We start from the raw sequence: 19,367 nt of genomic DNA, 5'->3' as shown, positions 1-19,367 counted from the left end.
GGAGCTGATTGTTGTAACTTTTTATACTACAGGGTAGTTTAATCTAAATTAGAATAATTACAAGTGTAAAGTAGCTTCATGCAGTCAGTTCTTGCTAAGACAGTGTAAAATGAGAATTTAAAAAGATGTTTTTTGTAGTTAATTGAGAAAAAAGGTCAGATGAACAGGCCTAGGCGCAGTGAGTTGGATTAGTAAAACAATGTTCCCTTTGTAACATAATGAACATGTTGTCTATGTTGTGTAGACACACTGAACCCAGTTCAGGAGCTTCTACACCAGATCTGGACCCGTACAGCCCAGTGGACAGAAAGAAAGCTCTCAAAGGATGCACCTTTGTTCCCGACATACAGGAGATCAGAGTCAGGTCAGACCACACATACACACTGCTTGATTTTGAGTCACTGTGGATGAAGTCAACATTCATTTATGAAGTGCAGAATGAACAGTTCTCATTTGCGGAATGATCGTTTATGGTCAAATTGTTTTCGTTTTGTCTTAACATGAGTATTTCCTTTATCATATGCAGCCCCATTGTGTCAAAGAAGGGCTACCTGCACTTCCTGGAGCCCCACACAAGCGGCTGGGTGAAGCGTTATGTGGTGGTGCGCAGGCCCTACGTCTACCTGTACCGCAGCGAGAGGGACAGCGTGGAGCGAGCTGTCATCAACCTGTCGTCTGCGAAGGTGGAGTACAGTGAAGACAAACAGACCTTGCTGCGGGTACGACCGAGCTTCATTTCACTAATAAAACTGATTTTTACATAAATAAATAAATAAATTAATATGAACTCTCTGAACCTGAATGAACTTGAGTAACCTCATGTCTCCAGACTCCCAACACGTTTGCTGTGTGCACTGAGCATCGTGGGATACTGCTGCAGGCCACCAATGACAAAGAGATGCACGACTGGCTGTACGCTTTTAACCCTCTGTTAGCCGGCACCATCAGGTGAGTGGTGGAGAGACTGTAAAGTGCTTTTACAAGTGCTATCAAGAAATTTCAACAGGAAATAAATGACTTAAAAGGACAGTTTACCCCAAAATCAACATTACATATTATTCCTCTTACCTGTAGTGCTGTTATCAGTCTAGATTGTTTTGGAGATATGGGCTGTAGAGATGTCTGCCTTCTCTCAAATAATGGAACTAGACGGCACTCAGCTTGTGGTGTTCAGAGCGCCAAAATTTTTATCATTATTTTTTTCTCCTCAGGTCAAAGCTCTCCAGGAGAAAGTCGGTGCAGTCAGCCCCGCCGGTCGCATCTGCTCAGAGGATGTGAGAGATGAACCAGCCTGAACCGGCCTGGTGGAAAACAAACAAAACAATACAATCTAAAAGTTCCACTCACCATCCTGCTCTAATGAACATAGACCATATAAACAAACTTATACATAGAACCACTTAAATAACCTTCTATATGATGACTGTCCCAAACGTCACAATCGCTCATCCCGAAAACCAACAAAACCATCCTTTCCCTCTTTTTGCAGACACCACCTTCAAACCCTGCATGGTGTGCCCCCTCCTGACCTTTAGAAGAAAACATAAGACAAACTAACCTCCCAAACCCGTTGATTAACTTACCTCTGCTGGGCATTGGGACTAGTTTTGATTAGCTTTCATGTAGAAATCTGTCATCTGTGAGGCTCCCTGTATAGAGTTAGTATGTGGTCAGTCCCTCCCTCATTCATGATACCTGAAAATAAGTCCCGGTTTTAAATCAGCCATTCATGTATTTCTAATTAACGGCATCAGGTGAGGGGGAAATTGCAAACATCAAAGCGGATGTTTCTCTTTGCAGAAGTGTGTCAAGTGCAGGGATGATCGCTCCACATACATCCATCACATACTGTACATTACCTCAGTTCAGATTGGCTTGGTGCTCTACAGCATAGAGTATTGGTTTCACTGCAGAGGTTTCAGATCAGTCATTTTAACATTGAAGTAGCATGAGGGATTTGTTCGGACTAAAGGGTACGTTGTTACTGTGTCGTTTGTTTGTTTTTTCCCATAAAACTGCGTTCGTTGGCTAGATTAAGGCAAAATAATCCATTATCAGGAGAGATAATTCATATCCTTGCCTTGTTCTTATTATGTGCTTCTTTTTTTTTAATTAATAATCCCTTGTGTGTAGAACCATGAAGGATACTGTTATTTATCGTTGCTTTATTTATTTGTGACAGGACCACTGACCAGTTTTGATGCATGGCACTTTATTGTCTTTCTTGAGTTAATGTGTTGTATCATTTACTCAGTTGTTTTAACCAAAGCATTAACTGTTTCAAATCATTATTGTCCACTGTGCTGCTGTTTTAGCAGACGTTTAGGATGTTGAAGAAATAGTTTGACATTTTGGGAAATGCACTTATTTGTCTTGCTCACAGTAAGATGAAAACATGACACCACTCTGTATGGTAAATATGAAGTGAGAGCTAGCAGCCGGTTAGCTTAGCTTAGCATGAAGACTGGAAGCAGAGGTAAACAGCTAGCCTGTCCAAAAATAGTCTGACTCACAGGATATAGACCGTGGGTAAAAGCCTGCCATTGGTCACCTATCTCAGGCCGTAACATTCCTGCGCGTCTTTCTGCTAAGCTAACCGTCTTTTTGATGCAAACCAGAATCCTCCATCCTCATGAGGATGCAAACGTCACACTGATATGTTGTATCAACTTTCCCTCGCTCAGGGAACATGGTTATTTGCATAACCTCTGAGAATATTTCCCAAATCGTTGAACTTTTTCTTTAAACTAATCGATTTTACCTAAATTGACCTAAGATGTTTTACATGACAAACACACCTGGAGGACAACTGTTCTGCACGTGGCTAGTTTAACTATAAATGAGCACTTATTCTGTCTGTTATGGGCCAGCAGAGTTGCTACAGTAAATAAGTTTACTATTTGAATCTCCTCTTGTAGCTTAATGGAAAGTTGTAATTGACCATGGACCTGTAATCTGTTGACGGCAGTTCCTTTGAGTGGGCAAGAGCGTTGTCCATGCACCAGATAGTGCCTCCCTTTCTTCACTTCTTTTTTCTTCTCTCCCTCCTTCATCGTTGTCTGTGACATCGACACTAAACTTAGTTACACGTGTCCAAAATTAAGCTTTTATGTAGAGTAAAAGTAGATGCTGTGAATCTTTTTTTTTTTTTTAACACTGATAATCTATGTCAATGTTTTGGAGAGTGAATATTATCAATGATGCTCTATAGTATGTTGATATAGCCTGTAACAGTACAGCGTATATTTCATTCTCACTGACTGTAAATGTTTAAAAGCAATCCCCCTCTTAGCTTTTGTACTGTAGCTGCTACTAGATATTTGACAGCTTGATGCTTGTGTCACACACCGGTACAGTATGATTAGCTTAGTGTTCTTATGACTTTTATGTCCAGGGATGATTTCAAGTTGCTTTAACCAGCTCTTTGTTACTTTGCATTAAACCAAGATGACCCCAAATATTGGTTTAAGATCAATTATTATCAGTGAAAGGAAATAAGTATCTAAAAAAAGACAAGGAAGAATGTTTAAGGTAGACTTTATTTAGAATTTTTATTGTATTATTTGCATTTAAATTGATATTGTAAATCTCTATCAAAGACGTGGTCAGCCAACCATTTTGTCTTTACCATTTTCCGCCTGTTTCTTTTTGTTTAACTGGACTTATAATCAGAAATTATTTAGGACTCTGTATGCCACAGGCCAGCCAACCTGTTGAGCAATGCAGCCTAATACTTTCTACTTTGTATTTTGTGTGGTAGCAACAATTTAAATGTGATTACATCATATATTTCTGGGTCATCTTGGTATAATTGACTTTGTTTTTTTTTGTTTTTTTTAAAAATGCTTATAGATATTTATACTGTATGTTGTCTGCTGGAACAGAAGACAAATGGAAAGTTTTATTTATGAAGTTTAGAAGAATGGATTATGTTCTGAAAGTATATTGCACTCACGCACAAGGCATCTTTATTTAATATGATTTCGTATGATGATTTTTAAAGAATGTATGGAAAATACTGGTTTGTGTTTGAACAAAAAAATATCACGACCCTGTCCTGAAGGGAGAAGATTAGATTCTGAAACTGTGCCATTTATTTTGCTTCAGCAATCAAACCACCAACGACAATACTGCACCAAATTGCATTGATTTTTTTGTTTGTTTACAACTGGCAGATGACTTGCAATGCTTCCAGCCCTAATAGCTCAAGGGTATCATGTTTAAAAAACACTTTGTGAGACAGTCTTAGTGCACTGGCCAGTAATTATTGAAAGGTAAATGAGTTGATTAATTTATATTTGGCTGCTTTTTAACTGTCATAGCTCTGGATCGAAGCATGCAGGTCCACTTATCTTCTGCCGTCCCTCTCTCCTGCCTTACTGCTTGCTAATGACAACAGCCCCCCACCCCTGAAGTGCTGCTTGTAAAGTATTGTCATTCATGATCCTTGTAATGACTAACTGGAAACCTTCCTCTTGGCTCTGTCTTGTATATAAATGGAGATTTTTCTGTGTTGGGTCTCATCACACAGATGATATTAACTCTCTCTTCCTCTGTATACCATGATGAATAAGAATAATTGGCCTGCTGCTTTGTCAAGTGTCGCCCCCAGAGCAAAGAGTGCTGATCGGGGATCAGTTTTGCACATTTCAGCTCAGTGTGAGTGAGGTGGCCATCGTTGGACCGGGAAGATGATCCCAAGTCTGCCGCTCTTGCTTTGAGCTGCTTGACAGAAGCAGAAACAGGTCCCAGCCTGTGATGAAGTCTTAATCTCAGTGCTCACATTTATCTTTTGAGTGTTCTGGAGTTCTTTCTCATGTCTGTGGACACGTAACAAAAGTTGTCAAGAAAAAAATAAGGCGAATAAATAAATGAGTGTTGAAACTTATGCAACATCATAGTGTGATGAGTTTGATTCTTGCCTTTATTGCTTTTTGTTCTCTTTTACGTCTGCTCACAGGAAACCTCATATTATGGTGGGTGGGTGAGAAGATGTTTGTCAGTCTGCAGCACTACAGTGCACACCTTCAATCATCTTGCAGGACTGATGTTTGGTTATATTGTCCCAGTGACCCAGCAAACTCAGTTTCAATGTTCAGTAAAAGGACTTAATGAAATAAAGATGATACCAGACAAAAGACAAATAAAAGTCAGGCAACAAAACTAGAGAGCAGGCTGAGGTCAGACACAAAGAAAATAACACAATAAACTGAAGCGAGAACAAGGAATCAAGGTGTCAAGGAACACCGGCGACCAACGCTGACGGACTGACAAAAGACAATGGGAGCAGAAAGATTGAAGACACAAGGATGCTGTTACTTTGCAATGTGTGTAGTTTAACATAAAAGTTATAACTGCACAGATTGTAGATTGTAATATATTTGCACCTGTGAAATTACATCTGCAGTCCTCAGTCATTGTTATTTTTATAGTTGTCCTGTTGTAATATTTATGATTACTTTGTTCACTTGAACAATCAGTATTCCTATAATTACTATTCAGCTGGTCATCAGTTACTTGAATGTGCTGTCATCCATCATCGTGACCTCTGACAGCTGTCAATCAGCTGTCAAGCCATCATCTGTTTGCAGCTCAGTCGATGTGATGTATCGTCCGCTGCACAGAGGATTGTGGGTCAGATTGCATACTGCAAAATCGGACTGGAAGTAGCAGAACATCCTGGTATTTCTGGCATACTGCATTTGACATACTACGTATTGGGCATACTAAATGTTTTTCTGGCATACCATATAGCATGGTAGTATGGGGATTGGAACGGACGGTATGACTGAATCAAAATGTCTGGACTTAATTGCACTTGTGGACTCGTAGATTTTGCAGTCGTGTTCTCGGGATGTCTGGAGTGCAGAGGGCTGTCCAAATCCGCAATCCAACCAGTCCACAAGAGACCTCAAGCAGACTTTCTACAAACTTCCAGAGAGTCTTGTGGTGCAGACTTCACTGATTTAATTACCCACAATTTATTGCAATATGGACATGGCATTGTAGTACACTTGTGAATGTGTAAAATAGTTATTGACCGTTAGGCCCATTGAAATGCTACTTGAATTGTGTAGGCCAGAAATAATATTCAACTTATTATTGAAGCTTAACAAGCTGTGCAGTTTAATAGGCTCGAAAACATGGTCTTCTAATGTAAGTAATACCCAGTTTATTTAGTCATAGTCTTGTCCTTATTTACAGACATTTCTGGTGCTGAACATGTGTAGCCTCTTACATAGAGATGTATGAATATCATTTTGTTTAGTCACAAAAGGATTATATATGGGATTTATATCTTGTTACCTGCAGGGACAGATGAGCAGGCACGATTCATCAACTTCAACATGATCACCTTGTACATGACTGTAGTTGCTGCTTGAATGTTTCCACAGCAACGAGTGAAACAGCTGTCTAACGCAGCTTGCAGTTGATGCCTTTGCAGACTTAATGTGATGTTGGTGAATATGTACAGTAACTACAGTAACAACTGAAGTCTGTGAGGGTTCAAGTCCAGAGGGTGGACATTTGGATTCAGCCTAAGGCGGGAAAACAAAGGCAGGAAGTAAAACCAGACACAAGAAGTGAACCTACAAAATTAAACAGGAAACAGACTAAAGATGAATAATGGAATAACATGAAACAAGGAAAAATACAGCAAACAGAAAACCCAAAACCGGGAAAACAAAGTCCTCAGGATACTATTGAGACTGTGAACAACAACCAGCAATCAAAACACAAACTGCAGATATACACTCCACCAAAAAAAGCTATAATATAGAAATATTGTATCATACAGGCTGTTAAATGTGTCGGTCATAATTATAATAATAAAAACAAGTATAGAATCTTATTTTCCACAGCATATTTGTCACATTTGTTTGTGCGTGTTCTGTGCCACTGTCAATTTTCCCTCCAATATAGATCTGCCCAGGTGTGCTGCATTACTTAACAAGGTGCATTGCACCTGGCATGGAGGAGGTGCTTCAGAGCTCCTGTGCCAGCAGCAGAGGACAGATGCCTCTGTGTTTCTGTGTGCTGTAGACTGTTGCCACTGAAAACTACTCCTCGTCGCGATTCAGTCTGTTTTTTCAAGCTTCCCAGTGCAATAGCATGTGATCTAGAGGGCTAACTGGAGCACTTTGTTTACAAGGCACAGGTTAAGTGAACCACACAGTGGACTTAGAGCAAACCACACTCAGACCACCTCCTGAGTGTGGCCTGAGTTCTCTTGGAGTGTTTTTATATGCGCAAAAATTACAACACCCGTCTCACACGCAAAGCTCTCAGCACTGTGGGTGACCCCCAGCCACCCCTCACACACTCTTCTGCCTCCTGCCATCAGGGAGGAGGTTCCAGAGCCTTCGTGCCTGCTCCACCAGACTCATGAACAGTTTCATCCGCCAAGCTGTCAGGGTGAAACGACGTTTTGATTCTCTATATGTCTGTTACATAACTGTAGAATTGACAATAAAGAATCTTGAATCTTGAAAATTGCTGAGTCACTACTCTGACTCCATTTAAAAAACTGAAAAGGACCAAATGTGAAAACACAACACTTAAGCATCTCCTCCATGCCAGGTGTAATGCACCTTGTTAAGCAATGCAACACACCTGGGCAGATCTACAGTGGAGGAAAAATGGACAGCAGCACAGAACACATACAGCCATATGTTACTTCAATTTGTCTTATCAAACACACTTATTTTCATATCAGTTTGACTGCACAATATGAAGAATGGGTTGACTTCTTTCATAACAGAATTATGACAATCTAGTATTAAATCCCTTAGTCCAGTCTTTATCAATTTTGTCTTGCCTGACAATGAGAAAACATGACTGTCAATAAACAACTGGAACAATAAGATGCCATCAAATATGGTTATGTCTTCACAGTTCCTACGCAGCTCTGTTAAGTCTCACCACCAGGTATAACATGTAAAGAGAAAAAACACTCCAACAGGACCGTGTTTCTGCTGACAGAGCAACCTAATGAATGAACTTCTCATGTGTTGCATAACAGTTTGTACTTCCACTCACATGTGAATGCCTGTGTGAGACTGTTCTTCTGCGTTTGTGCAGCCTTCCATTATTGATTATGTGCTCACCATGTGCTCAGCTGCAGCAGGCCAGTCAGACTAATCCGCTAATAACAGAGGCAGAAAAACTGGACTCGACACAAAGGCCAGGCCAGGGGCTGAGTGAGGGGCATCTGCCTCCCATCAGGCACTGAGGTTACACAGCACACTATAGATGAACAGTTAGTTTGGAGGGATAACTGTGGGTCTTTTCTGTGTAATGAATGTTGAATATTTAATCATGTGTTGTGTGTGTGTTTCCATATCTCTGTCTACATGTCTATCTGCCCTCACTGTGTTTGTACTGTAGGTACACAGCTACGCAGCAAACTAAACACACTCCCAATAAAGGTTGAAGATAGCAGCTGTTTAATAGTTGTCACTGGAAACAAGTGTGAAAACAGTATTACACATCAAATTCAATTATGCTGTTGAGAAATCAGAAAAGAACAAGATACCATAAAAACATTAATCCAAAGCCTTAAAATTCACGAAAACAGTTGCAAGGAAACTGGATTCACTGACAGATTAGTTGGTGTGTCTCTTATGCCAGGAAAATGAAAGTATTGAAAGTTAAAGATCAACTTTAAAATACAATAAACTTTCATTTTGTGCAGATTTTGGTGGCACCCACAGTCAAAAGTGGTAGTGTTTCCATGAGCACCACCAGCTCGTGGTGTAAAGATCTGGTTTGTGCAGATGCAAGGAATTGAAGGAAAGATGCATCCTGTCAAGCGACAGAAGTTATGACATTTTATATCGAAAAGGTCAAAGGTCAGCTTCACTGTGACATTATAATGTTCTGCAGAGACACTTCTCTTGTAATTACTCAACGTCATAACTCAGGAACAGAACGGGAGACATGTCTTCAGATACTGAATTGTTGACACTAATCTTGGGTGTCCACCTTGACACTGCTGATTGTATAGATCTCCAATGCTGCCATGTTGAAGATGTGTGTGAAGTGTACACGTTTTAGACTATGCAGCTTCTGTGCAGCAACATCCATATTTGAAGCATTGTTAATTGTCATGGCTACATATGAATATCGATGGATTTGGATGTAAACTGTAGGAGCAACTTGATATGGTTCGTAGAGGCATACAGTCATGAGGTGGAAATTCCAGTTTTTAACACTATTTTTCTTTTTTAAACAGCTTTTTTTCAGGACGCATAACAAATAGGAAATGCTGTTTGTGGCCATATAAGATTGATCACTGTAATATGACAATGTGAAACAAAGCAAACTTTTTGAAAACCAAAGACCACAGAAACAGTGCCAGTCTCTTGTGAGCTTGGGTCCATGGATGCGGAGGATACAGATCATTTTATACTCAACAGTCGAACGTTTTTGGCTTCATGCACCACTGAGCAACTTTCACAGGAATGAACGGGGCCCTGCCTCCATTGCTGTATCAAGTTCTCTTTATACATGTGCAATCAAACCACATCTCGCAGTATATTTCATAAATAATATAAACATATTATAAACCTGTCTGGGAGGAAAAGGGCCGATTCAGGATCAGTTTTGAATCCTTTCAAATCCTACAGTTCTCTCCATCTGTTGAATGACTGATTGAGGTTGACTTGCTTTCAGCTGTCCTCTGCCTCTGTCTCTTTAATGTTTCAACAAGCAGTAGATAAAAAATATGTGTATGTACAGTATTTGTGTGGTCAGATCTGATATAATGCTGGATGTAACATTAGCTTAACTGCTATTGAACTGTGCCAGTAGGGATAACAGCAGATGTTCAACTGAAACCAACACTGGTGGCAGAGTAATTTGCCCAGTATGCTTAGAATAAAAAACTTTATGTTCCCCCAAAGCCAAATTTCAGTGCCACAAAAAGTCAAGCGACAGGAGGCGTTGGTCAAGCTGTCATAAGTGTTGACTGTCATTGTGTGTCATAAGTGTGAACACACTGACACACATGCCTGACCATGTGAGGAGGTGTTTAAGCACACACACTAACACACACACACATGCCCCATCAGCGTACAGTATGTTATCTCCTACATACATTCACAGAGCTATTGTTCTATACTTCTCGGTGCGGGTCACCCTATCCTGCTTCTTTAATTATGCACGCTAAGAAGGCCCCCCTGTCTGAGGTCTGCGTCCAGGTGATGCTGTTCCTTGGTCTGACAGTTTACTGGCTGGTCCAGAGTAAAGAGGCAACACCTGCTGGATTTCCTGCCCTAGCGTTTACCTTTTTCCATCAGAATTATTTTTTTAAAACCTCCAAGCATTCATCCACCGTCACATTTTAGTGATTCAGCAGTCTCTGGACCATATTGTAAGTACTGCATGCATACTGTGTGCATTTAGATAGATATAATATGCCAGATCTTGTATGAAAAATTAATAGATGCAGAACTTAAGTGATTTAATATGTTGGCGTATGACCAAAAAAAAAAAAAAAAAAAGATTTTGAATTTCTGTTGAGATATTTGCAGGGTTAAACTTTATTCTTTCAAATAAAAACACATCATTATATAATTTCTTTGTTGTCTGTTGTCATGGTAGGAATTTATTTGACTTGTTGGGTCTTTATAAATTTAAAGAGCATGATCTAGATCTGCTTTATATAAAATGTGTCCTTGGGTTAACTTGTGTTATGATTTGACGTGATATGAAAAAAAAAATTACTTGACTTTTTAACCAGAAAAACCTGAGATCAAATTAAATCTCCTTTTCAAGAGTGTTCTGGCTTAGATAGGCAGCAACAACAATGAGTTACAGACAAACAACACCAGACAAATAACACAGTGTTTTAATTCCATGTATATTGCAAACTTTTGCCAGTAACAGGTGGAATGAAAACGTTAGAGCATTAGATGCACTAAATGCTTTCAGTCACTGGCGGACTGAAGATATTAGATGATAAACTCGACATTAAAATCTTTCATAATGACAGTAATGCATGTTGTAGAGCATATACTACTCTTCCACTAACAAGCTATCTGACTTCTCACGCTGCTTTGTGCATCTAATTGGGAGAAGCTCTGTAATTGTCCGTGTAGTATTTAGGTACTTAATGGCGTGGTGCCTGTGAGGAAGTCCTGTGAATCAGAAAGGTTACCTGACGCAGGATATCATGTCTCTCCAAACTCTAACACACTTTCTCCTGCACTCTGTGTGGGCTACGCTACCTTCACTGAGCGGGGTCCTGTTTCACCACTTGTTGTTTTTGTTCCCGGTACTACGAGCTGTGGCCTGTGTTCTTTAAATTGAGCATGTGTGGCATCAAGGGGGTCTCGGCCTCTTAGAAGATTACTTTGGAAGCGTTCATAGTGTGTGATGCTCTGTGTCGCATTTCCCTCCTGGAGGGGTCCTCCTCTGCTCACTTTGTCTGGTTGTGTCATTGTTTATTGTTGTTGTTGATGATGTTGTCATTTTCAGAAAGAGGAGCTCCGGCTGCCTTAGAAGTCCTGACTGTGACGGAGCAGAGCCAACATGGAGAACAGCAAGGTGACCAATCATCAGTGCAAGGACTGAAACACCTAAACTTAACATCAGTGAAACACATGTGTACTGTAGGAAAGGAGTCGTTATTAATATTACCTTTACTTTTCCTGCTATGAATGGTCTAAATTTATGCAACATCCAAAGGGGAGACTGACAGAAATAAATGTGAACCAAAGCCTTTGAGTACGATTATCTGCTGAATTAGATTGTACGTTGCGCTAAATCTCAAAAGAGGAAATGCTTATAAAAAACCTCTAAGTAATTTACGTGAAAAATATCAGCAAAAATAAGCAGTATAAGATTAATATTGTCATTCATGATTGACCTTTCTATACTGTAAATGAGCATGAGCTTGTCTACAGTATAAAAACTATAGCCTTGACTTGAATAAACTGACTGTATGTATCTTTTCTATGCCTCCCTTTTTGTGTCTTTTTATCCACTACTCAAAAAAGAGCCCTTCTCCTCGAAATGATGTTCACATACAGTTAATTTGAAACAGCAAATACATTTTGAGGGAAACATGCTGAGCAAATAATGTTTTGTCACAAAAATGTTGATACTGAACATATCAGCAAAATGTTCACTAACCACTATGGCTGCGTATTGTTTAAAAAATGATGATACCATTCCCCTTAAAGTGACACCAATAGACTTCATTCAATACCCATGATGTGAATGGACGTTATCTAACGTTACATAATGGTTAAATGACAGAGTCAGGTTGTTTCAGGGTGACTTTGTTGCGACTGTTTAACGGCTGCTGTTGTGTTCACTCTTGCAAAGCGGGTAGATGTTGAACTGACCTTTCGTCGGGAGGAAGGTAGATTCTGGAGACGGCAGCAACAGAAAGTTTACTGATCTGATCTAGTAGGGTGCTGGTAAAGTCTGGGATCAGAACCCCGGCGCAAAAAGGGTCAAAATAGAGATCCTTCCATACTACGTGGTACTGGGATATTTTGGTTGATACCTTAAATGTGTTGAGTACTGATACCCAGCCCTACAAACAATTCATTATTCTCAAAATGCTCAATAGAATAAAGGCACCAAAGCAAAAATGGATCACTGAATCTCTTAAAAGTTTGCAGAAAATAAGCTGGCAGGGTATGTTTCTGCAAACTACGGATATGTTACATTTGTGGATACATTGTAACTTTATGTTTCCACATGCTGTGGTAATGTGTGGTCATGTTTCGGCACAAAAACCACTGGTTATGATGAGGGAAAGATCGTTTTTTGGCTCAAAATACCCAGTTTTGGAGGCACAATCCCTCCTGGAAAAGCAGCAAAGTTTCTGCTACGTCTCGGTAAAAAAGTCGCTTTTCATGGCACTATCCTGGCTGGAAATGTAGTGATGATTCTTAAAAAAAACCAACCATTTTTCATGGCACTATCCTTGATGGAAAAACAGCAGTGAGTCGCAATAAAATCACCCACGTTTGGTGTCTAAAAACCTGCTGGAAACACAGCAATGACACAGCAATGTGAAATCACAAGCATCACCTCCACCTTCTAATGACAAAGTCAGCTCATATTCTACTTCACTTTAAAAAGTGGTGTCATATGAAACATGCAAAGTAATGTATTCGTGGTTTGCGGAAACGTACAATACAAACATTTTCTTTTGGTGACAGGACTGGCAGCAGCATATAAATAAAAGCACTTTTTAGTGTAAGTGGGAAAACAGTATTGAACTGTCCCTTTAAACATGACTCACCCCTGCTGTGTGTGTGTGTCCCCAGCAGCCGGTGAAGGAGGTACTCCCCCTGCCTCGCCACCCTACCCCACTTCCTGTGACCTCTCCCTCTCTGACCCCCGCTGCCACTTCAAAGAAAATCACCCCGGGCTCCATGCAGCATGTACAGGTGGCGTCCTCAGGTGATTAACGGAGAGACCACATGTTTGCATTTCATTATGTACAACTGAAAGTGAACCGACACTAGACACAATATTTTACACATGACCGGTACTTTTTATTGAGAAAGAAAGAAATACTGATTCATTTTAAAACTCTATTTTTGACATCTGGCCTTTGCTTCATTTGTTCACAGTGGTGACATCGTTCACTTATCTGAAGCCTCCAGAAAGGGACCTCACCCTGATGTCCCACATCAAGTCTATTAAGTCTCTGAGACAGGCCGGCCTCACTGCGGTCTTCACTGGACAAACGGTACGACCTTCAAGATAAACATAAACTCTGTATGAAGTGCTAAAGATAACATTAAAGTTGGCTGATATTGTCTTCAGGATACACGCGGGATAATACTTAAACAATGTGAACTGTACATGGGTAGATGTTGTGGTGTTAAATTTGTTCTATTGGCGTCACAGGGGCTAAATTCATGCTACAAATAGCAAGCAAGAAAGAAGAATATAGACCTGTGCGAGGTTTTTATGACGATATTATTTTCACAAACCCGGCTGTATCACTGACGCTCTGACTGTCTTACATGGCTGAACACTGACAGAAGCTTGAGAGTGAGGAGCTGCTGGAGGAGGTACCAATCATCGATGTGATCCTGGCTGATGTCGACTCCCTGGTGCCCACTCACGACGAAGCCGGCCGCCCCATCGCAGAGTGGAAACGGCAGGTGATGGTGCGACAACTACAGGTCAGGCTGCAGGACGAGGAGGAACAGAGGAGACAGGTACACATGTGTACTTTTATGTGCTATGTGTGAGTCTGTGGTCATATATGTTGGCTGTATGTGTTTACATGATTACAAATCTGTGTACAAAATCATATTTAGCAGGATAAGAAGAGGAAGATACTGGTTAAGTTAGTGGTCCTCAGACTTGGGGTCCGCTCTCAAGGGGGAGAATAGAGCCTCAGGATTAAGAGAGCAAGTAGCAGGATTGGACCCTCTGTAAAAAGAAGTCTTGTAGGCTTAGAATACCATAAGTAGGCAGGTAATAACAAGCAGACCACAAGAAAACAGGCAGCAAAACTCTAATCAAATGATGTAGGAAGTGGACTGGTATAAATGGTGAGAGTCTGATGGGCGAAGTGGGAAAAGGTGAACAGAATATCCGGAGACTGCAGGGCTAATGAGGGACAGGTGAAACTAATCAGGGTGAGGCAGACAATTAAAACTGGCACAAAGGCAAGAAGTGAAGTGATCTGAAACCAGAGGAGAGGTGAGTAACAAAATAAGACAGGAAGCAGTAAACACAAGAGAATGATTTATATGTGCCACGGAAAAACATAACCTCGGAGCAGGGCAGAGCATGACATCAGGGAAAAAAGGGGAGAGCGTCTAACATGGTAGGCCTTAATTTTAGAAGACATAATATGCAAATAAAATGCTCTGTTGCTAGCAGGGCTGTCAAGACTCAAGATTTGACATGTCGTAACATAAGATGTACAGACTCCGCAAAGAAGAAAAACAACATCTGTCGAACAGCAAAAAACTCATTCACATTTAAAGTACTATTTCTTGGCTGGAAGAACTGACTTTCTGAAGTTGCGTGATCATTGTGAGGTTGGAAATTACTTCTCCTAGACAATAAATAGTCTGGTATATAGCCCCCCCATAAAGCTGCAACATGTTGTTTTTGCACCTGTTTTTTTATGCGTTGATCAAACGAGGTATAACTTGTTAATTAGTGATCTTTAGAGGGGCTGGAAGACAGATTTAGTCACCTTAAGACAGAGCCTGGTTAGTGTTTCCCCCTATTTACAGTCTTAGTGCTAAGCTAAGCTAAGCTAAGCTAAAATGATACTGAATGGACAGGCGTGAGAACGGTATCAATTTTCTTATTTAAATTTTGGCAAGAACGCACATAATAAAAATGTTAAATGTTAAAATCTCTTTGTCCCTCTAACAGGGCCTGACTAACGGCTACACTCCAGTGGATGGCTGGAAGTACTCTCAAACCCACAACGCAGTCTTGGGGCCCTTTGGTGAGCTGTTAACAGAGGATGACCTGATGTACCTGCAGCAGCAGATTGAGACTGTTTCACTGCAGAAGCGCTGCCAGGCTTTTGAGCTGGAGCTGACCAGGTTGACCGAGGAACTGAGGGCCATTTTACCCGATCCAATCGTAAACATCTCCCTCAACAAAGAGGTCCTACAAAAGATGGACGCAGAAGGAAGAGTGCACCCAACTCTGCCAGTGTGGTGCAGTCGTGTGTCAGAGATTGTTCGGAGCATGTCACTGCTTGTGGCTAATCTGACCCACACTACAGAAGAAGGGGATGAGAGGAGGATAGAGGAAGGCATGATGATGGAGGGGAATGGTTTGCATGGAGTAGGAGATAGTTTAGGAATTGATTTAGACCAGGGCCAAGAGACGGTGCCAGCACATGGTGAGACCTCTAGTGGATGTAGGATTCCTCATATAGGGATGGCGTCTGCTTTTAGCCATCGTCTGGAGACCAACAGCTACAGCAGAGCACGGAGGGAGAAGGTGGAGCGGGAGATCCAGCAGTCTGGGGTGTCGGTCAGAAACCTCAGATCCAATTTTGAGGGTCAGATTGGTGGTATTTATCCCTTCGCTGGGGTTGTGAAAGGAGGCCAAGGGTTGAACAGCCAGGTTGTGTTTGGAGCTTCAAACAACCAACATGCTAACACAGTTCTCAGCTGTGACGTCAGCCTCTGTGATCCTCCTACGAAACTTATACCTGTGATGGAGACGACCAGCTTAAGGAAAGAGCGTATAGTGGTGCTGTTCCTGAGCCACTGGAAGAAATCTGCATATGCTATATCAGTGAGAGCAGCGAGGCAGAGACAGGGACAGGAAGCAGTGTCAGGGAGAGTGACGGGAGCATCACCCCAACAGAAAATCACCTCCATGTTTCAATTCTGCCAACAACGCGGTGCTGTGGACAAGATGCTAAACTCTTGGAGGGGTAAACTAGAACTCAAAGACACACCAAAGTCCTGTTTGTCCTCCTCTAACTCCTCACGGAATCCACCACAGACAGTAACCTTCTCCCCGGAGCAGTTCCTGCCAGACGTGGATGGCGTCGCAGTGACCCACGACAGCTTGACCCTCGAACTCTTCATGCTAGGATACTTCCACATCTTAGAGCAGGAGCTGTCGCCCGAGGAGAGGAAGATGAGGCATCTACTCTGCTTCGAAGTCTTTGACCACGTTGGCAGTTTCTCCTGGGAGATGGTGAGGGACTTCCACAAGGCTGTTCTCCAGGAAATCCAGGCTGGGAGTCGACAGTGGAGCGACGGCTTCGAGGACATCAAAGTTCGCTTCTTTGGGGACTCGAGACCTTGCCGCTGTCCCTTACCAGCATCATCATCATCACTGTTGCCAGATTCCAGACTTGTGCCCAAAGTTATAGTTCAAAGTGCTACTCCGGATGAGTGCAGCAGTGACACGGACTTCTCTTGTTTCAACAATGAGGACATTTGTAAATACATTGACCGCAGCTTTGCTTTCTGGAAGGAGAAGGAGGCAGAGCTGTTTGATTTCGAACATTAAGGTTAGAGTTGACATTTTTGCACAAGCTGATGACATGTTGATATGTTTATTCTGACAGGAGATGAATAAAAGTCTATCGAGAATGCATTATTGATGCATTGTTATTGCAAATTGAATTGATAATTACAGTTATTAGCTGTTGTTTAAATCCCGCTTACTGACAAACAAAGGCCTCCAAATTATGCATCTAATCTTCCTTTATGTCTATTTTCTGGAAACACAAAATGATCCTCACCACTTTAAAAAGATTAACACAGTATAAAACAAAAATTAAAAAGTGTGTGAGAGAAACATGGATCAAGAGAGGAAAGACGTGGGCCCCACAGACTACTCATGCATGGGGCCCAGAATTTGGTGACGTCCCTGCTTGTAATACCACTTGTGCGTGGAGAGGCGATAGTGAGTCACTGTAGCATCTGTCCTGCCCTCAGTCTAACATGAGAGGAGGAGAAGTGAAGTCTGATAGTTACTGTTGTTTTGAGATACCAGAAATCTCTGTCGAAATAAAGTTCAGTGGTCTTTTTATGCCGTCAGCTGCCTCCTCTGCTTGTGAAATCCACAGTCCTGGTGTGGTTGGATCAGCAGCTTCAGGCTGGTATACAGACAAGCTAACCATTTGTCACTTGTTCAACTCTTTGATCTTAAATCGTTGTCTCAGTCCAAGCACTGGTAAAGCCAAAACATGTCTAGAGTCAGACAATCAAAAGTCTGATATCCAAAATCCCAAATCTGTTGTCTCCAGGTAAAGACTGTTGAAAAGCCAACGAGCACAGGAAGCACAGGCAGTTGCACTTTATATGATGAAGATGTTTTCTTTCTACTATGGTCTTGCTAAAACTGCCACATGCGAAGCTGATCAGATAGCATTATGTTGATGCACTCCCAGAGTTTCAGCAGTTTGGGTGAGTTTTGCGTATTCTTGCCCTGCTGTTAGTTAGTAGTTGGCTTAGAGGTGAAATGCTTCCTCCTATTAGTATGGAGCATGTGTCCAGGTATTACATGTTGCACCTTTCAGATCTCAGAGGATTTTTATAATTTGTTAGCACTTCGTTGCCACTTCAAAGAACACTCCACTAAATTTAAATGTCAAAGTCAATTTGCTAATCAAGTATTGCTAAGCATGTGAAAATAGTTGTATGATGTGTTCCCTGAAGTGATCGTGGGTTGGTCTGCATACAAACTGGGGGCTTGGAGTATATATACATATATATATACTACCTCTTGAAGCTCATGGAGAGAATGGAGAGAATGCCAAGAGTGTGCAAAGCAGTAATCAGAGCAAAGGGTGGCTATTTTGAAGAAACTAGAATATAAAACATGTTTTCAGTTATTTCACCTTTTTTTGTTAAGTACATAACTCCACATGTGTTCATTCATAGTTTTGATGCCTTCAGTGAGAATCTACAATGTAAATAGTCATGAAAATAAAGAAAACACATTGAATGAGAAGGTGTGTCCAAACTTTTGGCCTGTACTGTATATATATAAATTATTTATATTGTTATCATTAATGCATAAATCTTTAAGTAGCATTGTAATTTTACAGCTAGTCGACGTTTTAATTAATCTATTGATTGTTGGATCTATAAAATGTTAGTATTGAATGAACGCCAATTTTATATAGCCGAAGGTGACATCTTCAAATTATCTGACCAACAGTCTGAAACCCAAATCAGTTTACTATAGGTTACTATCATATTACATGACAAAAAAAAGCTACATTTCAGAAACTGGAACAAGGGTCATTTTGAAATTTTCTCGTTAACATAAAACCTAAGCAGTTATTGCAGATGTAGTACAGAATTCAGGGGGATATATTGGCAGAAGTGGAATACAATATGATAAATAAGTTTTCTTTAGTGTTTAATCACCTGAAAATGAGAATCTGAGTGTGCCATGTTGCACCACAGTAGTTTCCACAGTAGTCCAGAGCGGACAAACATGGTAAACATGGTTATAGATAGGGCCATTATCAGACTGAAGCCAACAAAGAAAGGACTCAGACGCAGGACTCAAAAAACACAAGGTCTTTTACTGAAAAAATAACAAAACGGTCGGTGCACAAATAATCAGTCCAAAAACGTTAACAAAGGTATCCAAAGGCAGAAGGCTTAAGCAGATTCAAAATGCAAAATCAGGCCTAGTCTAAAGACACTAGGGAAAATGGCTGGGACATACACTCAAACGTCTGAAAACCATTTGGCAACAGACAAAGGACAGCACAAGGACTAATATACAAGCGAGGAGAGGTAATGAGGGACAGGTGAAACCAATCAGGGTGGGGCAGCTAATCACACAGGAGGGAAACACACAGGGGTGAGAAGTAAAGTACCTGAAACGAGAGGCAACAGTGAGAGGCCGTTTACACGTACACGGTGATT

The 19,367-nt window shown here is 41.0% G+C and overlaps 2 protein-coding genes across 6 annotated transcripts in view; both read left to right on the top strand.

Moving 5' to 3' along the window:
• Window positions 1–4,898, top strand: part of kif1ab (kinesin family member 1Ab) — a 28,667-nt gene extending 23,769 nt beyond the window's left edge. For all 5 annotated transcript variants that reach the window (XM_049598795.1, XM_049598799.1, XM_049598797.1 and 2 more), the window contains 4 exons: window positions 245–364; window positions 527–719; window positions 830–948; window positions 1,212–4,898. In XM_049598795.1, the coding sequence (XP_049454752.1) occupies window positions 245–364; window positions 527–719; window positions 830–948; window positions 1,212–1,278 (499 nt within the window). In that variant the 3' untranslated portion in view covers window positions 1,279–4,898. The remainder of the gene's footprint in view (window positions 1–244; window positions 365–526; window positions 720–829; window positions 949–1,211) is intronic.
• Window positions 4,899–11,535: 6,637 nt separating this feature from the next.
• espnlb (espin like b) lies at window positions 11,536–16,986 on the top strand. The gene is made up of 6 exons (XM_049599222.1): window positions 11,536–11,550; window positions 13,290–13,425; window positions 13,599–13,717; window positions 14,016–14,195; window positions 15,376–15,745; window positions 15,869–16,986. Exons 1-6 carry the CDS (start codon window positions 11,536–11,538, stop codon window positions 16,984–16,986), a joined length of 1,938 nt encoding a protein of 645 aa, XP_049455179.1.
• The last annotated feature ends 2,381 nt before the right edge of the window (window positions 16,987–19,367 follow it).

Source organism: Epinephelus fuscoguttatus, linkage group LG15, assembly GCF_011397635.1.
Source record: "Epinephelus fuscoguttatus linkage group LG15, E.fuscoguttatus.final_Chr_v1".
NCBI lineage: Eukaryota > Metazoa > Chordata > Actinopteri > Perciformes > Serranidae > Epinephelus > Epinephelus fuscoguttatus.
The sequence above is the reverse complement of the archived record's forward strand: the minus strand, read 5'-3'. Positions and strand labels throughout refer to the sequence as shown.

Excerpts from the sequence above, each read along its gene's own strand:
- espnlb (XM_049599222.1), top strand. Across the intron at positions 13,718-14,015 it reads CGGTCTTCACTGGACAAACG|AAGCTTGAGAGTGAGGAGCT; the intron begins GTACGACCTTCA and ends GAACACTGACAG. Across the intron at positions 14,196-15,375 it reads AGGAGGAACAGAGGAGACAG|GGCCTGACTAACGGCTACAC; the intron begins GTACACATGTGT and ends TCCCTCTAACAG.